Genomic DNA, 21,765 nt, shown 5'->3' on the forward strand with positions numbered 1-21,765 from the left:
CTGAAATGTAGCACCTTCTTAGCTGGATTTTTTCCTTCCTTTATTTGTATTGTCTTGTTTTTGATGACTCTCTTTAGGCTGTAAGTTTTGGGTGGGCAAGAATCATTTCTAACTTGTACCCCTAGTGACTTCTGATTGTATCCCTAGTGCCCACCATGAGAACGTTGTAAGCAAAACATATATTTATTGAATAAATTAATGTCATTGAAGTATCTTTTATACACAAAATCCAAAAAATATAAAAGATAATTTTCAGGATACATGATTATGCTATTTTATAGTTCAAAACTTTATATGAACTGAAATTATATTTTATTAAATGATATATTTTATATTACACTATTCTCACTTGTGCCTTGTATCTGTATCTTTTCAAAGTTTACCATATTCCATGATTCAGAGTTAGAGCACAAACAGCTATCTATGTAGCTCTTTTAAATAAAGAACTCTATATTCAATTCAGCAATGCAATCATCTTAATTTCTGTAGAGAATTAAGGAGAAAAAGACTATTAACAAAGAGGCACTTTGAATAATAGTCAATAGAATTTTATGGTAGCAGAGTTTATATATGTATTGCACAATCCTAAAGAAAAATGATGTCATTTTTATATATGTATATATGTATGTATACACACACACACTATCCACTTTAAATAATTAGCAAGAAACAATAAATCAGACATTTAATTTGAGTTGGTAAATTTTATTTCATTTAGAATTAGAGAACACAGCATGAAAACAAGATTGAAGTCCTAGTATTTTCTCATTTGATAACTTTTCTCATAATCTTTATCTCTCTGTGTCAGTTGTACTTTATGTATGTATATTAAAGACATGTATTTGAAGAAATTCGTATCTTAAACTAATATGTATAATGGTATTATGTGTACTATATTATATAGTAACAATATATATTAACATATTTTATATTAATACTAGATATATGTTATATATAATAGAATTTTGTTTCCTTCTACCTTTTCATTTAATTTGCTTCTACAAATGCTATTGGGAATTTTAATTGAAGTTATTTAATATTTAAAAGTATATTTTAATTCATTGTTATTTGCTACTTTACTATATCAACCTCCAAAGACTATTGGCTGGAGCAAATCTGTATGCGTAATTTTCCTCCTTTTTAGATTTAGACTGAATTTTTTTTCTCAGGGACTTCAATTTTCAGTAGGTATGTCCGACCCAGTCAATTTTTTTTGATTCTGCAAGATTGATTGTTGTACACTAAGCATTATATTCCTAACCCTGTCTTCAGAGGAGCCCTACCATCTGTATGTTCCTTTCCAGAATATTTCCTCCTGGTTGACATCTCAATTTAGAATTCAGTTCCGTGATTGAGCTTCTCTGTGAACCAGACTGTGATTGTGGTCATAAATTTCTTTTCTCTGAAAGGATGCCTCTCAAATGTTCATCAGTTAGCAGGTAAAGCTAGTCAGTTCTAGGTCTTGCTCACTCACCCTGAAAACAGTATTCTAGAAAGATAAAATGACTTTATGCACACATGATAATGAAGAGGTAAGCCTATTTCAAAGTTACCAAAAGTTTTCTAAAAACCTCTTATTTTCTTATATTGTCCTGAAAGATACACAATTTTATCTTAAAAATATTTCATTTACTGTTGATTCTTCCATAATACCATTACTGAAAATATCTTTGTATAGAAAAAAAGTAACCTGATAAATGTGGACAATTCATCAAGTTCACATTGTTCCTTAAGAAATAATACATGTTCGTTCAATTAAATATTGTTTGAATGTTTAAGAAAACCTCAAACATTTTGGGCATTTAATATAGAGGTATTTTGAAAAAAAATATATCTTTTTTAACTTTTATTTAGTAAATATAAATTTCCAAAGTACAGTTTATGGATTACAATGGCTCCCCCCCCCCATAACTTCCCTCCCATCTCCGACTCCCTCTCCCATTCCATTCACATCAAGATTCATTTTTCAATTATCTTTATATACAGAAGATCGATTTAGTATATTTTAAGTGAAGATTTCATCACTTTGCACCCACACAGAAAAACAAAGTGCAAAATACTGTTTCAGTACTAGTTATAGCATTACTTCACATTGGAGAACACATTAAGGACAGATCCCACATGAGAAGTAAGTACACAGTGACTCCTGTTGTTGACTTAACAATTTAACACTCTTGTTTATGGTGTCAGTAATCTCCCTAGGCTCTAGCCTTGAGTTTCCAAAGCTATGAAAGCCTTTTGAGTTCGCCGGCTAAGATCTTATTCTGACAGGGTCATAGCCAAAGTGGAAGTTCTCTCCTCCCTTCAGAGAAAGGTATCTCCTTCTTTGATGGCCCCGTTCTTTCCACTGGGATCTCACTTGCAGAGATCTTTCATTTAGGTTGCTTGTTTTGTTTTGTTTTGTTTTGTTTTACCAGAGTGTCTTAGCTTTCCATGCCTAAAATACTCTCATGGGCTCTTCAGCCAGATCCGAATGCCTTAAGGGCTGATTCTGAGGCCAGAGTGCTATTTAGGACATCTGCCATTCTATGAGTCTGCTGTGTATCCCGCTTCCCATGATGGATCGTTCTCTCCCTTTTTGATTCTATCAGTTAGTATTCACAGACACTAGTCTTATTTGTGTGATCCCTTTGACTCTTAGACCTATCAGTATGATCAATTGTAAACTGAAATTGATCACTTGGACTGGTGAGATGGCATTGGTACATGCCACCTTGATGGGATTGAATTGGAATCCCCTGGCACATTTCTAACTCCACCATTTGGGGCAAGTCCGATTGAGCATGTCCCAAATTGTACATCTCCTCCCTCTCTTATTCCCACTCTTATATTTAACAGGGATCACTTTTCAGTTAAATTTAAACACCTAAGAATAATTGTGTGTTAATTACAGAGTTCAACCAATAGTACTAGAACAAAAAAAAATACTAAAAGGATAAAGTATTAAATTGTACATCAACAGTCAGAACAAGAGCTGTTCAAGTCACTATTTCTCATAGTGTCCATTTCACTTCAACAGGTTTCCCCTTTGGTGCTCAGTTAGCTGTTGCCAATCAGGGAGAACATATGATATTTGTCCCTTTGGGACTGGCTTAATTCACTCAGCATAATGTTTTCCAGATTTCTCCATTTTGTAGCAAATGACCAGATTTCATTGTTTTTGACTGCTGTATAGTATTTGGGATTGCATCAAATTCGGAAGTTTCTGTACTTCAAAAGAAACAGTCAGGAAAGTGAAGGGGCAGCCGACAGAATGGGAAAAAATATTTACAAACTATGCAACAGATAAAGGGTTGATAACCAGAATCTACAAAGAAATCAAGAAACTCCACAAGATCTAAACAAACAACCCACTTAAGAGATGGGCCAAGGACCTCAATAGACATTTTTCAAAAGAGGAAATCCAAATGGCCAACAGACACATGAAAAATGTTCAAGATCACTAGCAATCAGGGAAATGCAAATCAGAACCACAATGAGGTTTCACCTCACCCCGGTTAGAATGGCTCACATGCAGAAATCTACCAACAATAGATGCTGGAGAGGATGTGGGGGAAAAAGGGACACTAACCCACTGTTGGTGGGAATGCAAACTGGTTAAGCCACTATGGAAGTCGGTCTGGAGATTCCTCAGAAACCTGAATATAACCCTACCATTCAACTCAGCCATCCCACTCCTTGGAATTTACCCAAAGGAAATTAAACTGGCAAACACAAAAGCTGTCTGCACATTAATGTTTATTGCAGCTCAATTCACAATAGCTAAGACCTGGAACCAACCCAAATGCCCATCAACAGTAGACTGGATAAAGAAATTATGGGACATGTACTCTGTAGAATACAAAATATATCTTAATATTTTTATTTCAGGTATCTATTGTTATTATGAAGCTAAATATCATCACATTTATTTTAGTTTAGTCAGTCTTGGGTAAAATCAAGTCTGCATTTGTTTTGCATTTTTGCCAGGACGATATGCACATAAACAATCTAGGAAGCAAATAATTGACTTTGTGTCAACACAAGTTAAAAAACATTGGAATTATTATTTTTTAAATATTTTATTTATTTGAGAGGTAGAGTTACAGACAGTGAGAGGGAGAGACAGAGAGAGAGGTTCTCCCTCCAGTGGCTCACTCCCCAGATGGCCGCAACAGTGCAAGCTGCACTGATATGAAGTCAGGAGCCAGGTGCCTCCTCTCAGACTCCCATGCAGGTGCAGGGGCCCAAGGACCTGGGCCATCCTCCACTGCTTTCCCAGGCCATAGCAGAGAGCTGGATGAGAAAAGAGGCAGCTGGGACTAGAACTGGCCCCCATATGTGATGCTGACACCACAGGTGGAGGATTAACCTACTGCGCCATGGGGCCAGCCCCTTGCGTTATTATTTTAAATCAGATAATGTTTTAAAACATCTGAAAGTAGTACAACCACTAGCCAAGTACATAAAGTAGTGAAAAACAAAGTTTCATAGGATTTCATAATCTTCTATGAATACTAGAATTTGCAAAAAATACAAATTTTGAGTTTATGAGTAATACAACAGTCATTAAAAAAGTAAAGAAATCTAATTTGTGTGAAGCGAATAGCTATGCTGGGAATAATAGAAAAAGCTAAAGTACAATCATACAAAAACATTTTTGGAAGGGAGAAGAAAGCATTGATGTTTTATTTTACCTATATCACACATTTATCCTGGGTCAGCACTGCTCCTGATAATCAAGAATTAACTCTAATTATGAATCCCATTATAGACACAGCAAATGGTAGTTTTGATTAAATGTTATGTACAATAAAATGTTATGTACTTAATTGGGTCAGCTATTCACAATCACTGTGTAGGACAATTAGAATCAATCCAACAGTTCCTCTGTAGGTTCTCTGGTCTGTAATGAGTGGCCTAGAGAACCATTATCCCATTCTGGAAAAGAAAAAGAGGTGAAATTTCTACAGGAGGATTATGATTCTCTGGTCAGGAGCTGTGGGAGCCACTGTAAATCTGAAAGAGCCTTTTGTCATGAATCTGAAGCCAACCAAGAACTAGGGCCAAGCTTTGGGTACACAAGAGTTTCTGCTCCTAGAGTTGGTAGCAGAATGGGCCACGCACAATGGCCATAGTGAACTGTGGGATCTGGTCTACAGGATTGTTAAGTGTTGAAGCTGCCAGTTTGGCACTGTTACTCTCTGATATCAGAAGGAGAAAGCCCTTCCAACCTTTCCTGGCCTTGCAAGACCCACTGCTCGCCAACTTTGTCTCTTCCCTGCTTTGGTCTGGCAGTTGCAATGGAAAACACAGGTCTCCAAAGTGCTTCCCGTCTCTATGGAAACTGGCAAACAGCACCAGACTGATGGCCATGCACCACCGTGGCAGGGCAGAGGGGTGGCACAAGAGGCACAGACCAGGTGTTGTTCTCTAAAAAGGAGAGCTGAATCCTGAAAGAATGAACTAAAATCGAAGAAAAATAAAATTATATTCTGTAGCCCAGGAAAGTTTTTCGAGCAAACCTAGAAGCTAGAGTGAAATGCTTAGGGGAAATGAGTAGAGAATTTGAAGTATGTGAATGAACAGAGGAGCACTCCAAAAGTGGAAACATTTTGTCCTTCGTTATCAGTCTTAATTTTTTCTCTAATTTCCTTTCTCACATGATAGAGCATTCCTCTCCTTTCTTTTTAGAATTTTAAGCCTGTATTAATGACATTTGTGCTTTTCAATCCAATAGGCTTTAGTATGCAATATGTGTTTCAGCTACACAACTACTGAGCCACAGCTTTCACATTAGAAGGTTATTTGTTTAGAATGCCTTCAGTAATTCAGTGGAAGTAATAGCATGCTGTGTGTGCATTTAGATATATTTTTAGACTCTAATTTAGCCAACAAGAATGAACTTGAACTTTCTAAGAAGAAGGTTCTTTGTATAAATACCCCAAGTCGTTTGATGGAAAAGGAGAGAGGGAGAGAGAAAGGGAAAAAAGGAGGGAGAGAGAGGGAAGGAGAGAAAGGGAGAGTGGGGGGGAGGGAGGGAGGGAGAGAAGAGGAGAGGAGAGGAGAGGAGAGGAGAGGAGAGGAGAGGAGAGGAGAGAAGAGAAGAGAAGAGAAGAGAAGAGAAGAGAAGAGAAGAGAAGAGAAGAGACGAGACGAGACTGAGAAAAAAACATAAGGAAATAGTAGATTAGCTTTGTACTTTATTTAAAAATGTGTTGCTCATTGCTGTCATTTCATATTGAGCTTTGTAGTTAAGAAACATTAACTTATTTTGTATTTACTGATCCATTCGGCATATGTGATTTCACAAGAAAGATATAAGAGTCTTATGAGAACAGGCTTTTGAACTGAAATGAGGTTCTTTATGAACACAAAAATATTAGGAAATATACCAAAATCTTATGTGTGCTATATATAAATTGACACAGGTGTCAATATTTCTGTTGAATGAAATACTTCTGTAGATTAATTTGACACTTTCCAATAAGTATTCATACTCACATCCAAAAATAAAGGCTCAAAATACATAGCATTATTTATCTCATGAGACTTTTTTTTTAAAAAGTGTATCTTAAATCCTCTTCATATCTTGTTTTTATTTGTTCCCCTTCCCTGTTTTGGAGTCTCCTTTTTCCTTACAGAGAACTTTGCTTATTTTCAGGAAGAAAATATAATGAGAAATCCTCAGTTCCTGTTAAATAGCCCACAAAATATATTTATTTACCCTGAAAAATTATTCACTGTAACGCACTCCCTTTCATATGTGCAAAGCCTCAACTTCTGCCTGCCTGTCCAGATATCTGTCAGATATCTTGGTTGCAAGCATTCAAGTGCAGTGTGCAGTGATCTACTGTTGTGGCCCACATTTAATCCTAGCACAAGAGAGATGGAGGAAACCATCACTTTTGCTCATCAACCATTCAGGAGATAGCAAGGCTTGAATGATGCTATTTGTAGAAGCAAAGCTATGCTTTGAGACCAGTGCTAAAACATGCATCCTCACCTGCCTGCTGTCTTTCAACAATACTACTGGTTTTAAAGATCTGTGCTCAGTACTTTGCTTATTGCTTCTCTCTCTCTCTACCAGTGCATCACAGGCTATCACCAAGGATACAGTGACTATAATCTTAGAATTTGCTTCTGTATGTTCTATGTGATAGTGTACTAGGTTCTTCAGTGGTCAGACAGTGACAGTGTGCACACAATGTGGGAGGGAAGCACATTTCTTAACTAACTGGGGTCAGTAGGCATTGAGAATCAGTTCACTTGATTTTGAACTTGGTAATTTTTAACAAATACAAGGAAAAGCTCAAATCATTGTTTCCCTAATTACATGACAGATGGAAATATTGAAGGAATAATGGCAACTGCTCAGTCTGCTATTTAAAGACAGGGCCAGGGGAGCTATCATTTCAGGATATTGAATTATCACTCTTCATTAAAATGTCTTTCATGGCAATAAATTAGCAGATTATTTCTGTATAACTAGTGAAAGTAGCCTAAGTAATTTTCAACCACTGGCTAGTTAGAACAAAGCAAACTTGGCAGGCTAAACAAAAGCTAGCAATTCAAGATCACTGTCCATAGAATTGAGGGGAAAAAAGACTTCCTATTTGAAGGAATTTAATTGGAGGAATGGTGAGTTGGGGCAAGTACTAAAACTGTTTGCAGTGGGACCTGATACATCAATAATGACTTTCAGTGGTGTGTTATAAATATTTAATGTGCTCCATAGGGAAAGTCACTAACTGGTAGTGTTTGCCAATTTCCATGGTGAAAATACTCCCTCAGTGATCAATTTCAACCTACCAACTGTATGTCACTGAGCAGGAAGTAGGAAGAGTTACATTCAGTTGATTGTGAGGAGCTGGTTGAGTCAGCTCTATCACATCTTTCCTTCTCTTAAATTTCAAATGGTCCTTTCCTTGTTAATAAAAGACATAAAAGCTCTCAATACATCTCTGTTGTTAAGCAGGTGAAGTTTGACTGCAGACTTCACGGGTTCAAAACCTGACTCTTCTACTTTCTAGCTCTGTGTGTGTATCTTTGGGCACATAATTTAATGTCTCTGTGTGTCAGTTCCCTCATCTTTAAGGTAGAGATGTTGGGAAGGTTGTCATAAATATTAACACCATTTATACAGAAAAATACTTAGAATAGTGGCCAGTTGCCAGCACACTGTGAATGCTTGATTAAGGTTAGCGCAATTAGTCTTACTCACATGGGTATAACTGGTTTAGTGATGGCTGAGGGTTGAGATTATACAGGAAAGGCACTATTAAAATTAATGCAAACGCAAGAAAAATTAGATCAGGAAGGGAAGATCAAACAGTCTCAGAATCACAGAAAGCCATTAAGTAGCACTTTTCCCTAATCTTTAAGAAATATTATTGTATACTGTTTACTTCCCATACTGAGATATGATTTTGCACAATTCCATCATTTAATCTTCCATATTAAGGCTGAAATGGGTGTTATCACTATCTGTTTTTGTTCATCATCTTTTATATCTTCTTAAATGCACTGTGTATTTCAAGTATAGTTTAAAAGAGAGGCTTAAGTCAATATATTAATGTAGTATTAAGGGTTTTATGATTTAATTTCCTATATTTTCTTCTTGGTGAACAATAGTACCTATTTCTGCCCTTCCCTTATGGCCATGGACAGATGCAACAGGCTTCAGTTACTTTGCATTTTCTGCTGTTAAAATTTCCCCTACAAATGCCAACCTCTATTCTAAGAAGGTGCATTCACTGTGAAAAAACAACACCTATTGAAAACTTCAATTTGATGCAGTAAGTTAAACAATGTAACCAATCCAAAATATGAGGAAATAAACCCAAGGAAGGGAGAAGGAAAATGATGAGTCTGGGTTGTTGGGAAAAAAAAGCCAGCTGATGAAATTCCAGATGGAAGCTGCATTTTCTTTAAATCCCGCTGTATGCTATTTAAGTAAGAGTGATTCCTCTGAAACTTAAGATAGTGGTTATTTTAGTCAAGGCCAGGATTATTTCTAAAGAAGGTCTCATTGATTCAACCAGTGCATTTTAGAAGTTCTGGTTGATAGAACATAAGACCAGTCTTTGTCACATATAGGGTTTTTCCTTACCAACTTACTCTTCATTAAAATTTCTAACTGCTTTGCAGTTCCTTAGTATATTACTCTTCTACTATACACTCTTAAATGTTGATTCATACAAGGCAAGACACATAGTAGGCCCTCCACAATATCTGCAAATCCATTCATGTTGAATTCTTAACTTGGTGGCATACTAATAAGGCTGAATCAAAAACTGAGTCATTTTCTTGGAATGGCTCTTGAAATTGAGTAGAGACCTTGAGCCATGAGAAGTTAAAAGAGAAAAATAGCAGCTAACTTGATGCACTCTTCAGGTTACAACCAGAAGTAAAAGGCAGTTCAAATCTCTGAGAAGAAGTTTGACTGCCTACAACATAGGTTTTTGAATTGATTTTGCCAACCACATATCCTAAGGGTATTTAGGATTAGTAGATTCTCCACATGAGTTTGCTCTCCGCTGGGAAAAACTAAATTATTTGACTGCAGGGATTTTAGGCTGCAAGTTCCAGGGAATTGAAGTCATACTACTTTAAAGTCAAAATCCACAAGGGGAGAAGATGGAGTGAAGCTGTCCTAATCTAGTAGAAAGACAAGATACAGATAGATAGATATAGATATAGATATAGATATAGATGTATAGATATAAATATATATAGATACACACACATATATATATAAGGCATTTGAAAGTTTCTAATGCATATGACACTTTTCTTTAGCTAATAAGGAAAAATCGAAATAGCTATTGAAATTAAATTCTCAATAGGATAGTATAGTTAAGGGTAGTTAATATTGACATACTCTCTGGTTTGATTTAACAATTTTGAAGTTTCATTGTTAAAATGATTACTCAATTTTTTCATTGCTGTCTAATTCACATTTAAACACATAGTGATGAAGCTATTATGACCCAGCAGCCTTTGTGGAAAGATAAGAATAAAAATGTTGAACTTTCAGAACAAACTCCAAATGGTTCATTGACTTTGTTTCACCATGGAAAAATCACTTAACCTCCCAGTGTCAGTTTGCCCATCTGTGAAATGAGAAGGATAATATTTTCTTAGGGGGATGTTTTGAAAATTATTTTGCAAATGTGGTGGGTGAAATTGTTGCAAGCATCAGTGCTTTTTTTCCACTTCTTCAAAAAAAGCACATAGTATTATATTTATGTCCCAGCTGATAGTCAAAATGTCATCTGGGTTGAACTATGTATATTTCTTAGTAATTGTGTGCTTCTTATTATCTAAAGAATTGCCCTCAGATTGTTCAATGTTTGCAATTTATCAACAACAGGGAATCTGAGAAAGTGTCCTAAAACTATTCTAAACTTTATATTTATGTGCTGTTAATCTGTGATAATTATTCCTTCATTCTGTCTTAGCTCATGTTTTGTCTGGTGGTTTTTTTTTTTTTTTTTTTTTTTTTTTTTCCTCACCTCACTTCACAAGATTGATAGTTTCTCCATGTTTCCCTGCTAGAGGTCACCTCCGAGCTGAAGGCAAAACACATCCACTCTGGTTCCTGTTGACTTTCAAGTCAACTATCAAAGAATTTATTCCAGACATCTCCTAACCTCAATTTTGAAACTCCACCCTAAAGATTACAGGGAGATATCCTGGGGGGTTGCCATAGTGACACTAAGAGGTTGGCATTGAGAAGACAAAACTACTGATATCAGATTTTTATACTTGATAGGCTTAATTATATAACATGGTCATGAACCTCAGTGCTTGTGTCATTTAGGTCTGGAGAGAAATTTTCCCCTTCAGGCTCTTCTGTCTCTTATGGTGCCAATCAACAGGCTTCTTGGTAATAAGATTCTTTATGCCAATAGCTCCTGCACTACCTCAAGTGGTGCTTGTAGTAATGATAGAATCATTACAAAACTAAAGAAGAAAAGAGAAATATACTTCACGGGTGTGATTAAGCCATCCTAATGTTCTTGCATATGTAAATCAGCCTTGATTTAATGAACTACCTTGCTCACGTAATAGTATTTTAACCTGGCTCTAGAAAGCCATTTTTATCCATGTTGATCATTGTTATCAGGCTTGGCAGAGCTTACCTCCAGATCATCTTTCTGTAGTGAAATTTGTGCACTCTGTTTCCACATGCATGAATTTTGCTTTTAACTATGATAAGTGTACTTGTTAAGTAAATTTATTACCTGACTTACCTAAATAAATTAGTATGATGCTTAGAAGGTAGAAAACTTGATAATGTACTAATAATATCCAAATTTACAAGGGTTAGTTAAGATATGCAATTCCCTGATTATAAAGAAAATATATATTCATTGGAGAAAGGAAACAAGAATAGTATTTGCATCTCTTGGACTAGGGTGATCATTTTAATGTTTTGATGGGTGTTAGACAAGACAAATGCTTTTTGAAGGATAGTTGCATTATCTTGTACAACACATTTTGTATTTCTAAAAACAGCTGTATCTACAAGAAAGCTTAGTGAAATGGGAGTCTCCTTTTTATTTCCTTAATCAGAAATTGAATATAGCATTCTGGTGCCCATGTTTCTTAGACTTTATTCAGATAAATATTTTATGTGTTTCCTCTGCTGCTGTAGAGTTTAGTTCATCCAACATTACTTCACAAGACCAAGCATAATTATTATTATCATGTTTCATAGAAGTCTTCATATGTGTTTATAAGGAAAAAGGTTTTCTGGAATGTATAAGGGAGTTTAAAGGGGCCCCACTGTATGCCAATACTGATTGTTCTCTGATTAAGAGTTTTCAATTATTTTTCTTTCTTTTGTAATATATTGTTCTATTGCTGTTTGGTTGGTTTATATTTTATTTTGAGTGAGAATTTAAGCTCAATGAAGATCTTGGGAAGTTAATCATTTTACAACTTTCATTTAATCAACGTTTTCTTTAACCTCCTTTTTAGGTAGCCAAGGGCAGTTTCCACTAACACAGAATGTAACAGTTGTTGAAGGCGGAACTGCAATTTTGACCTGCAGAGTTGATCAAAATGATAACACCTCCCTCCAGTGGTCAAATCCAGCTCAACAGACTCTTTACTTCGATGACAAGAAAGGTGAATACATTTTCTTTTAAATGTTTTAATCATATTCTGAAATATGATTATAATGAATTTATTTTTCTGAGATGATTCAAATTATTCCTTTTGATTACCAAAGTGCTACTGCTTGTATTTAAACATGTTAAATATTAAATACTTTGAAGTAATAAACACTAAAGATCACCTATGTCAACTTTTTAATAAAATAAACAGTTTTAATTCTGTTTCAAAAATATTTTAAGTCTTTTATCTAGATAACCGTATTCTTTCCTTCTTGAAGCTCTCTTGTGTATAGATAGAATATATTTTATCCCATTCTAATAATATAATGCTTTTTGGTTAATCTTTATATATTTTAAAAATGCTAAATGATTTTGGAAATTTTAATGACTTTATGACCCTGAAAATAGGAACTGTAGAATAATTCCCTTAATAAGATAAAGAAGTTCTGTTTTGAAAATAAGCTGAAATTAAGTAGTAAGCTGTATCTAATTAAAATTGAGTTGATTTATTTAATTAATTAGGATTTATAATTGGATAATAAATTTGGGTTAACTTTCATTAATGTAGTAAGAAACTTTATATTATATAATTCAAGCAAACAATTAGTAAAGAACACCAATTTTAATTTCTAAGTATTCATCCATTGCTATACTCTCAGATGAAAAAGTGAGTCCATGAATGGTACTGAAACTATTGAACTGTTGTGTTAAACAAATTTAAGTTACATAAAATATAAACCTCTATTTATATGTCAGCTGTTTAACACAATTAATATTTGGATTTCTTATGAATATGTGTAGGCAAATTGTAAGATCATTTAAAATCAGTTCCACGTTAGCAATTAAAATGTATTTAAGCACAGTTTAAATATTTAAAATATATAGTCACTATATTTTGCGCACTTCTATAGTTCTCCCTCTTTGATGTACTATAAATTGAAAATCAAATACTAGGGGCAGGCACAATAGTAAAGTGGATAAAGCCACCACTTGGGATGCCAGCATGCCATATCAGAGTTCCTGGTATAGAGTTGCCTCCACTTCTTATCCAGCTTCATATTAATGGATGTGGGAGGCAGCAGATAATTCTCCAAATACTTGGGTTCAGGCCACTTACATGTAAGACTTAGGTGGAGTTCCTAGCTCCTGATTTGGGCCTGGTCTAGCCTTGGCTTTTGCAGGCATTTGGGGAGTGAACCAGTAGATGGAATATTTCTCTTTGTCTCTTTTCCTCTCTATAACTCTGCTTTTCAAATGCACAAGCAAGTAAAAAATTAAAGTTAATAAAATAAACAGATCAACAAACTGACCAATCTTGAAGAAAATATAAAATGAAACCTTGAGATTGTCTAAACATGATATTTACAATGAGGGACTGTTAAATATCTAATTCACTGATAGGACAAATATATATTGAGGATTCTTTGTTTCAAAATTAGAGCTAAAGGATAGACAAATAGACCAAACCTTATAGGGCATACAATCTAGTAGAGAAGAGATAAAATATAAAAGCACATTATAAAAATAACACATTTCAAAGAAGCTTGGCAGGGGACAAGATCTGACAGAAAAGTGAATCTGAGATAGAACTTATGTTGGAGTTCCCCAGATAAACAGAACAAATAAACAAATAGATGGAAGACAGGAAAGAAGGAAGGAAAGAAGGAAGGAAAGAAGGGAGGGAGGGAGGAAGGGAGGAAGGGAGGGAGGGAGGGAGGGAAGGAGGGAAGGAGGGAAGAAAGAAAGGAAAAATTTATTTTAAGAAATTGTCTCATGGTGGGCATTCACCAGGTAAGATTGCCATGTCACACACTGGAGTACCTGGATTAATCCCTGGCTCCACCTTCCCACTAGAACAATAGTATGCAGGTAGCTGTAATAGCTCAAGTAATTGGGTTCCCACCACCCACACAGGACAACTGTTTTGCCTTCCCAGCTTTTGATTTCAGCCTGGCTGTTCCCTAGAAGTTGTGGATATTAGAAGAATGAACCAGTGTTTCTCTCTCTCTCTTTGTCTCTCTCTCTTTAATATATAATAAAAAAATAAAAATAAATTGTCTGAAGTGATAGTGCAAGCTGGAAAGTTCACAGTCTCCAGAGTAGATTTTCAGGCTGGAGATCCAGGATCCAGGGTAGAATTTATGTCACAGTGAAGTGCAAAGGCAAAGTGGAAAGAGGATACTCTCTTCCTCAAGTGACCCTAGACTTTCTCTTGAGACCTTCAGCTAATTGAATGAGGCCCAGCTACATTATAGAGAGAAATCTGCTTTGCGCAAAGTTTGCTAAATTTAAAGATAACCTTATCAAGAGAAAGCCTTCACAGTAGCAAGGAGACTGGTGTTTGGCCAGCCATCTGAATACAGTAGCTCTCCCCTTACCTGTGAGGGATGTTTTACGACCCAAATAGTACAGTACCAAACCCTACATATAAATGCCACCTTAGTCATGATTTTGCTTGTTTTCAATTTCAGATACTGTTGTTGACAATGGGCAAATATATGGTTGTGTAAAATGTATGTGTGTGTATGTGTATACACCTACACTATTTAATTTACCAACTTGATTCTAGGTACATATGTAAAGAATGTAAAACATACTAATTTAGAAATATTTTTTTCCATCAGTATAAAGAAATAATTTTGATTAGTAGCACTTTTTGATAGTATGTAATACTATCAATATAAAATTATCCCAAGCAATAACTATGAATTTTTATAACAGAATTTTGTTGTTGTTGCTAGTTCATCCTGCAGGTGTATAAAAGCAGTCACCACTTTGTAACAACTCTTGTACTGCTTTTTAGGGAGATTTTTGACAGTCGTGTTTACAATGACATCTGCAATTGTGAGGTCAATTCCTCAGGCACAAAGACAAAATCTATATTAAATGTCCTTGCCTCCTCTTTCAATGATTATATAAGTTATCCTCTACAAAATATCTAAAACTAGAATTGATTCTGGGTATTTCAAGCCAATGCATATTTCTTACGAAAAATAGAGAGCAGCTTGTTATATAAGATTGCAAAGACTTGAAAATAAGGCAAACCTTTCTTTTCTGATGGGCAGTTACAGAAAGAAAAATATTCAGGCTTTATTTGAGATACCTGGTAATATATTACTGCATCTTTCCACTGCCATAAAACAGCAAATACAATTGATCCTATGAATTGTTGAAGGGTGCATTGGCTTTAATTTTATTTTCCTACTGCAATTACAACTTCGAGTTTTATTAATGAAAGGGAGTCTTTATGTGTGCATGTGCATGTGTGAGTGTGCGTGTGTGTACAGTATAGCAGATTTCTGGTTTAATCTTTGTCTTCTTTCTCGCTTTGTTCTAGTCCTAATAATCAGTTGCAGCAAAATAATGCAAAGTACTGAATCAGGAAACCTTTCCATGAATTGCATTCTATCTTGTCTATTCCCTCACATGTTAGTAGTTTGGTTCCTATGTGATGTCTTAGTGACATCCATCAGTGATGTCCATCAAATGCAAAAGTTTGGAAATCAAAGAATTCTTAGAAGTCCTATGTCACCACAATTCTTCCCATGCTACTTTCGGTCTTTGTTTGCTTATCTAGCCCTCCCCAATTCCAAATATATATTATACAATATTTGGCAGACAGAGCTATGGAGAAAGAGGGAGAGACAGAGACAGAGAACCTTCCATCTGCTGGTTCACTCCCCAAAGTGCTGCAATGGGCAGGGATGGGCCAGGCTGAAGCCAGGAGCCAGGAACTTCATCCAGGCCTCCCATGTGGGTGCAGGGGCCCAGGCACATTGTCAGTGAACTGGATCAGAAGTGGAGCAACCAGGATTTGAACTGGCACCCATATGAAATGCCGGCCTTGCAGGTGGTGGTTTAACCCAGTGTCCCACAACACTGGCCCTACCAAGTCTTCTCTTGGAGCAAACAAACAAGAAAAGTTGTGTTTGAGGCCAAGAGCAAAAGCTAAACATTGGTTAGCAAGACTGCAGTAACTTGTACTTGTGCAAATGAAGACTGCACACAAGAGCAAGGGAGCAAACTGATTATCTGTTTCTCTAATTACACCAGCTCCTGTAGGTAGCTGCTTCTGCTAACAGCCCCAACTATAGTCCTACTCTTATTCCAATATTATGTGGCCAGTGATTCATAGTCCTAGCTATACAATAAAGTCATCTGGTGAGTATTCCAGACTCCTTCAAGGATATGCAAAGTATAGGAGTGCTTCATTTTTATATCAAATTACTACAAAATGCAGCGGGAGGTGAGACATGGTGAGCTAAGCAACTCAAAACTTCCAAGAGAACAGCATCCCTAACTTCAGATTTCTATAGTGACAGAGTTATTGATAGAGAGCAAGGAAGGGAGAGAGGGAGGGCAGAAGGAAGAAAAGTGCTATTCACTGCCACTTCTACTAACCCTATAAACTCCTGTGAGTAGCCTTTCACACTACCTGGAGATGCAGGTCTACAACACACTGCCTGTGAGGATGAACAAGAATTCAGGATACCATTTCACCAGTGTTATAAGAATTTGCAGGGCCGGCACCGCGGCTCACTAGGCTAATCCTCCGCCTTGCGGTGCCGGCACACCGGGTTCTAGTCCCGGTCGGGGCGCCGGATTCTGTCCCGGTTGCCCCTCTTCCAGGCCAGCTCTCTGCTATGGCCCCGGAGTGCAGTGGAAGATGGCCCAAGTACTTGGGCCCTGCACCCCATGTGAGACCAGGATAAATACCTGGCTCCTGCCATCAGATCAGCGCGGTGTGCCAGCCACAGCGCGCCAGCCGCGGCAGCCATTGGAGGGTGAACCAATGGCAAAGGAAGACCTTTCTCTATAGGCCGGCGCCGCGGCTCACTAGGCTAATCCTCTGCCTAGCGGCGCCGGCACACCGGGTTCTAGTCCCGGTTGGGGCGCCGGATTCTGTCCCGGTTGCCCCTCTTCCAGGCCAGCTCTCTGCTGTGGCCAGGGAGTGCAGTGGAGGATGGCCCAGGTGCTTGGGCCCTGCACCCCATGGGAGACCAGGAAAAGCACCTGGCTCCTGGCTCCTGCCATCGGATCAGTACAGCGCGGCGGCCATTGGAGGGTGAACCAACGGCAAAGGAAGACCTTTCTCTCTGTCTCTCTCTCTCACTGTCCACTCTGCCTGTCAAAAAATAAAAAAAAATAAATAAATAAAATAAAATAAAAAAAAAAGAATTTGCAAGGCCTTGCTTTCTCAAAATTATTAAGTGAAGATATCCAAGCTATGAGTGGACAACTGATGATAAACTAAAGAAAAATTCAGCTAAATCCCCTTTCTTAGGTGTCTCTGTCAAAGAAGTTAAATGTGAATACTTAAGAATCTCCTCATATGAAGGATAGCATCCAATAAGGTGAAAAATAATGTTGTCACAGTTCTCACTCAGGCAGAGTGAAAGGGAGGGCATCAGATTCAGGCTTCTGCTACTTTTTAGCATAAGTTGGATTTGACCAATAGCTTTTCCCATTGATAAATGGGGGGAAAATGAGGGTCAAACACTCAAGGAAGTTTGTCTATAAACATTCAATTAATCACTGATGGTGAAAGAATCTGAATCTAGGTGTGCTCTTTGCTTTAATTTTAACTGAGATGCCCCTGAGAACAGAGGCACTGGGGCATCTGATCACTTCAGGAATGATCCAGAAAGTCTCTGCCATGGATCTTGATAGCATCCTTTTGTGTTAAAGAGCATATACATAGAGTAAACAGTTATGCTATAGTTAGCACTGCCCATGAGATCTTTCCATGTAGATGGAAGGGGTCCGAATCTGGGTCAGATAGCCCGGTAGCTACATGTAGATGGTTAAAAGTTTAGTTGCACTGCCACTTTCCAAGTGTTTAATAGCTAGCTGTTTCTAGTGGTTACTATTTTGGAAAGCTATCCTAGATACTGATTCCTTCTTTAAGTGACATAAAAGATCTTGTTTAATCCCAGCCAAGGCTAGGAGAATATGTATTTTCTAATCAAGAGAGCCCTAGACCATTATATAAACATGCACTGAATATTAAATAAATATTTTCTTCTTAAACTGTACAGTTTAAAGGAAGACATTGTGGCATAAGAGACAGGGAGACAGATTTGATTTCAATCCTGCCTCAGACAACAACTAGTAAAGTCCTAAAATGCCCTCATTGGCACCTCACCAAATCAGATGGTCTGGCAGTTGGATTAGAAATGCATTTTAGCAAGCTTCCTATCTCCTATGTGTGCACACCAAAACAGAAATCATTAACCTACAAAGTAGAAATTCAATTACAGTTCCATTTAATTTTCTCATAGCTTATGTGTGATGTATTTTTGCCCTAATACTTAAGAGCCTACAAAAACTAAGTAGAAAATAAAAATCAGTAAGGACAATTTTGCAAGTCCTTAAAGGCCATAAAAAGCTAGGACAAATGTAGCAAAGGCTTCACCGAAGTGTTATGGTGCTTTTCTCTTTCCATTTTTACACAGATCTTACTATGTTATAGTAAGTTATAAATAGTAGGAGACATTTGGAGTAGAGTGGGTATAGGGAGACAGAGGAAGGGGTAGAGATCATTATAACATCACATGAATGCAGTGTGGTGTTTGGAAACAGAAATAAAAAATCAGTTAGATCATCATGTTGCTTCTCTGCAGGTGTAGAGAAAAAAAATTGAAGTAACACAATCTGATCACTTAATGCTTGGGAGAAAACAATTCCTTCCTATTACAGAAAAAAATATTTTCAACTAACATCCTCAGGAAGGCATATTCAACAGACATATCTCTGTTTTTGTATTTGTTTTTATATAAAAATGTGAATACATTACTTCTTGAGATAGTATTCCTTTATAGTATTTTTGCTTTTTGAATGGTATTTCATTGGTCCTCAAAAATCTCCTAAAGGAATGAAAATAATATATTAAGGGCATAGCCCAAAATGATCAGCGTAATTAGCCAATTATACTGCTGATAATTTTATATTACTGCTGGGAACAATGGGAGAGGAAGAACATGAATAATACGTTCTAAAACAAGGAGTGATAATGAAAAGAAAAATGAGATGCACCTAAAATGGGGGTACAAGTTGTCCTGGCTCCGTACCAGTTTATACTACCTGCATACCTGCTACTGATATCAGTCAAATTGACAGATTTTAAAATATTAAAGATTAGCTCAGTAAAGTAGGGTTAAGGAAGCAGTATTACCCTTCTTTATGTTTTCTTCAAAAAATCCAGCTATTAGAGCGAAGTGTGCAATAGTAATAAATGAGAAAGCAATGATGAAATTTGAGTTTTCTTACAAGTCTAATTTACTCCACACTGTTTTCCTGGAAGTAACTTCATTTTGTTTCTGTTTTGGGGGTTTTATTTAATTTAATTTATTTGTTTTACTTTTGATGAACAAATTATAACTTCTTTTAGGTCTGTGTTTCAAAGTCACCTTCTCTGTAAGTGATCTATTAAATAAACCTTATCTGATATTTCAGCCCTACCACACTATAAGAATTGCATAGGTAGTAGCAAATTTCCTTGCAAATGGGTACATATTAAAAGAGTAAGAATAAGATTACCATTAAAAACACATGGCACACTTGAGTTAAGAAGAAATGAGCAAATAATGCATGGAGATAAATGCATAACTGGCAAAGACGATGCAGCACCCAGGAACTAACGGGAACAGGAAAGCATCTTACCCTTGAACCTTCAAGAGGAAGAGAGGGAAGTACAGCTACGGTTGCAGCTGACTGGAAGTTCTGGTTGAGAACGGCTTAATACGGAGATACGCCGGTCTACTTCTCTTCCTCTCAACCTCTGTTCTCTTACCAATGCTTTGCATAGGCTGAGCCCAGATGGAAAGCATAAGTCAAGGCTTCCTGGGTGGTTTAGTCTCCCAAGGCAAACAGCATGAATATGGAAGAATAAAGAAAAGTAGCCAGTAACATACAGTATACACAAACAGATCCTTTTTGCTATCCAGTTTTTCAGTTAAGATAATTTCTGTTGAAATCCTTGTATCACTCTGTTTTTACAACTACCTTCAATTTCGTTGCTTCTTTTGGGGAGAAATCAGATGCAATGATGCAGCTCTTCCCCAAAACCTTAATGTTTTAGTGTTTCGCATCTCAAATGTAATGCATTTTTGTTAAAATATGTGCTCATGGAGTACTTTAAAAAGAATTTACTTCTGCTAATGATGAAGAAACTGTTACTGAAAATTCTCATTCTATATAAAGAAAACCTTTAGGTGTGGATTATCTTAGTATTACCATCATTCCTTTATGCCTATGTAGTTTATGTCCAGCAATTCCAGGAAATACGCAGAGATAATAATATATGCTCTAAGTTTTGTCAGTTACATGGTAGGTTAAACTGTAATAGCACCAAGATTTGGAAATCTGACATCCAAAGACACACATATCTGCCTGAATGCTTTCAGCAAATGTTAATTTCAGAACATTTCAGAATTCAGCAAGATTTCCACACTTGATATGTTTTAGATAAATTGCATTTCATTTATGTTGCTCTGTTTTTTAATATTTCTGATTTTTTATTTAAAAATTAGAGTGAAGTTTCCTGCAAATTAATCATATAGTACTACCTCTGTAAAAATGACCTAATTCTTGAAGTAGTAAGTAATTTTAGGTATTGAACATTGCTGTTCATTAACATACTTATGCTAAAACCCAACAAAGGAGAAATTATTTCTACAACTTCTTCAACTTTCTCTCTTTTTAAAAGGTCTACTTATTAATTTCAAAATCAGAGTTAGAGACATAGGAGAGAAAGAGAGAGAGAGGCAGAGACAGACAGAGACAGAGATCTGATGTTTTACTTCTCAGTCCATCTGATGTTTTACTTCTCAAACGGCTACCACAGCCAGAACTAGGCCAGCTGAAACCAGGAGATAGAACTCCCATTCTTCCCAATGGGTGTCAGGGACACAAATACTTGGGCCATCATCTGCTTCCTTCCCAGGCACATTAGTAGAAAGCTGGATTAGACGTGGAGTTGTCAGGAATCAAACTGATCCTTGAAAATGGGATGCTGGAGTCCCCAGCAGCTACTTAACCCACTATGCCAATTGGTGGCCCCTTATTCTACTGTCTTATGATTAACTTATATATTCACTTGATCATTTAAGAAATATATGCTGACCATCCACTATATGGTAGGTGCTATGCTAAGTTATTTGAAATTATTGTAATGCACTGATTTTTGAGGAGTCCTTTCCACATTGAATAAAACTTGAAAGAAAGTTTGTTTTAATTAAAATACAATTCCCTTTCTGTTTCAAACACACACCTTTCTGGGCATATAATTTCTTATGTACATTTGTTTGTTGATAAAGTATACAGAATCCCCACATGGGTCAATAACAAGTGGAATGACTTTTACCATCTGGAGAATATCACTTTGGATGGTTATGACAATAAAAGTGGCATGATGGACTGGCTAGTGTCACAGACAGAGGAGATAACCCCATCACTGTGCTATATATTTTTCTCCCTCAAACAAACATCCAAAAATACAGATAAACACTAAGTTTTTTTGGGTAATGTCTTCATGTCTTTTGTAATATTTCAGATGCTCCATTTAGGAATCAGTAGTTATTAAGGAAAGTAAGCTTCACTAAGCATATGTCTTTAATCTATACATATCTAAGCAAATTTGAAACTTGAAAGATTTCCAATT

The 21,765-nt window shown here is 36.5% G+C and overlaps 1 protein-coding gene across 4 annotated transcripts in view; it reads left to right on the forward strand.

The window, feature by feature from the left end:
• The window catches only part of CADM2 (cell adhesion molecule 2), a 1,135,583-nt gene that overhangs the window by 885,127 nt on the left and 228,691 nt on the right, over positions 1–21,765 (forward strand). For all 4 annotated transcript variants that reach the window (XM_070071934.2, XM_051859415.3, XM_089330678.1 and 1 more), the window contains one exon: positions 11,968–12,117. In XM_070071934.2, the coding sequence (XP_069928035.1) occupies positions 11,968–12,117 (150 nt within the window). The remainder of the gene's footprint in view (positions 1–11,967; positions 12,118–21,765) is intronic.

This window comes from Oryctolagus cuniculus, chromosome 4 (assembly GCF_051225735.1).
Source record: "Oryctolagus cuniculus isolate XC-2025 breed Fujian yellow rabbit chromosome 4, ASM5122573v1, whole genome shotgun sequence".
Lineage (NCBI taxonomy): Eukaryota > Metazoa > Chordata > Mammalia > Lagomorpha > Leporidae > Oryctolagus > Oryctolagus cuniculus.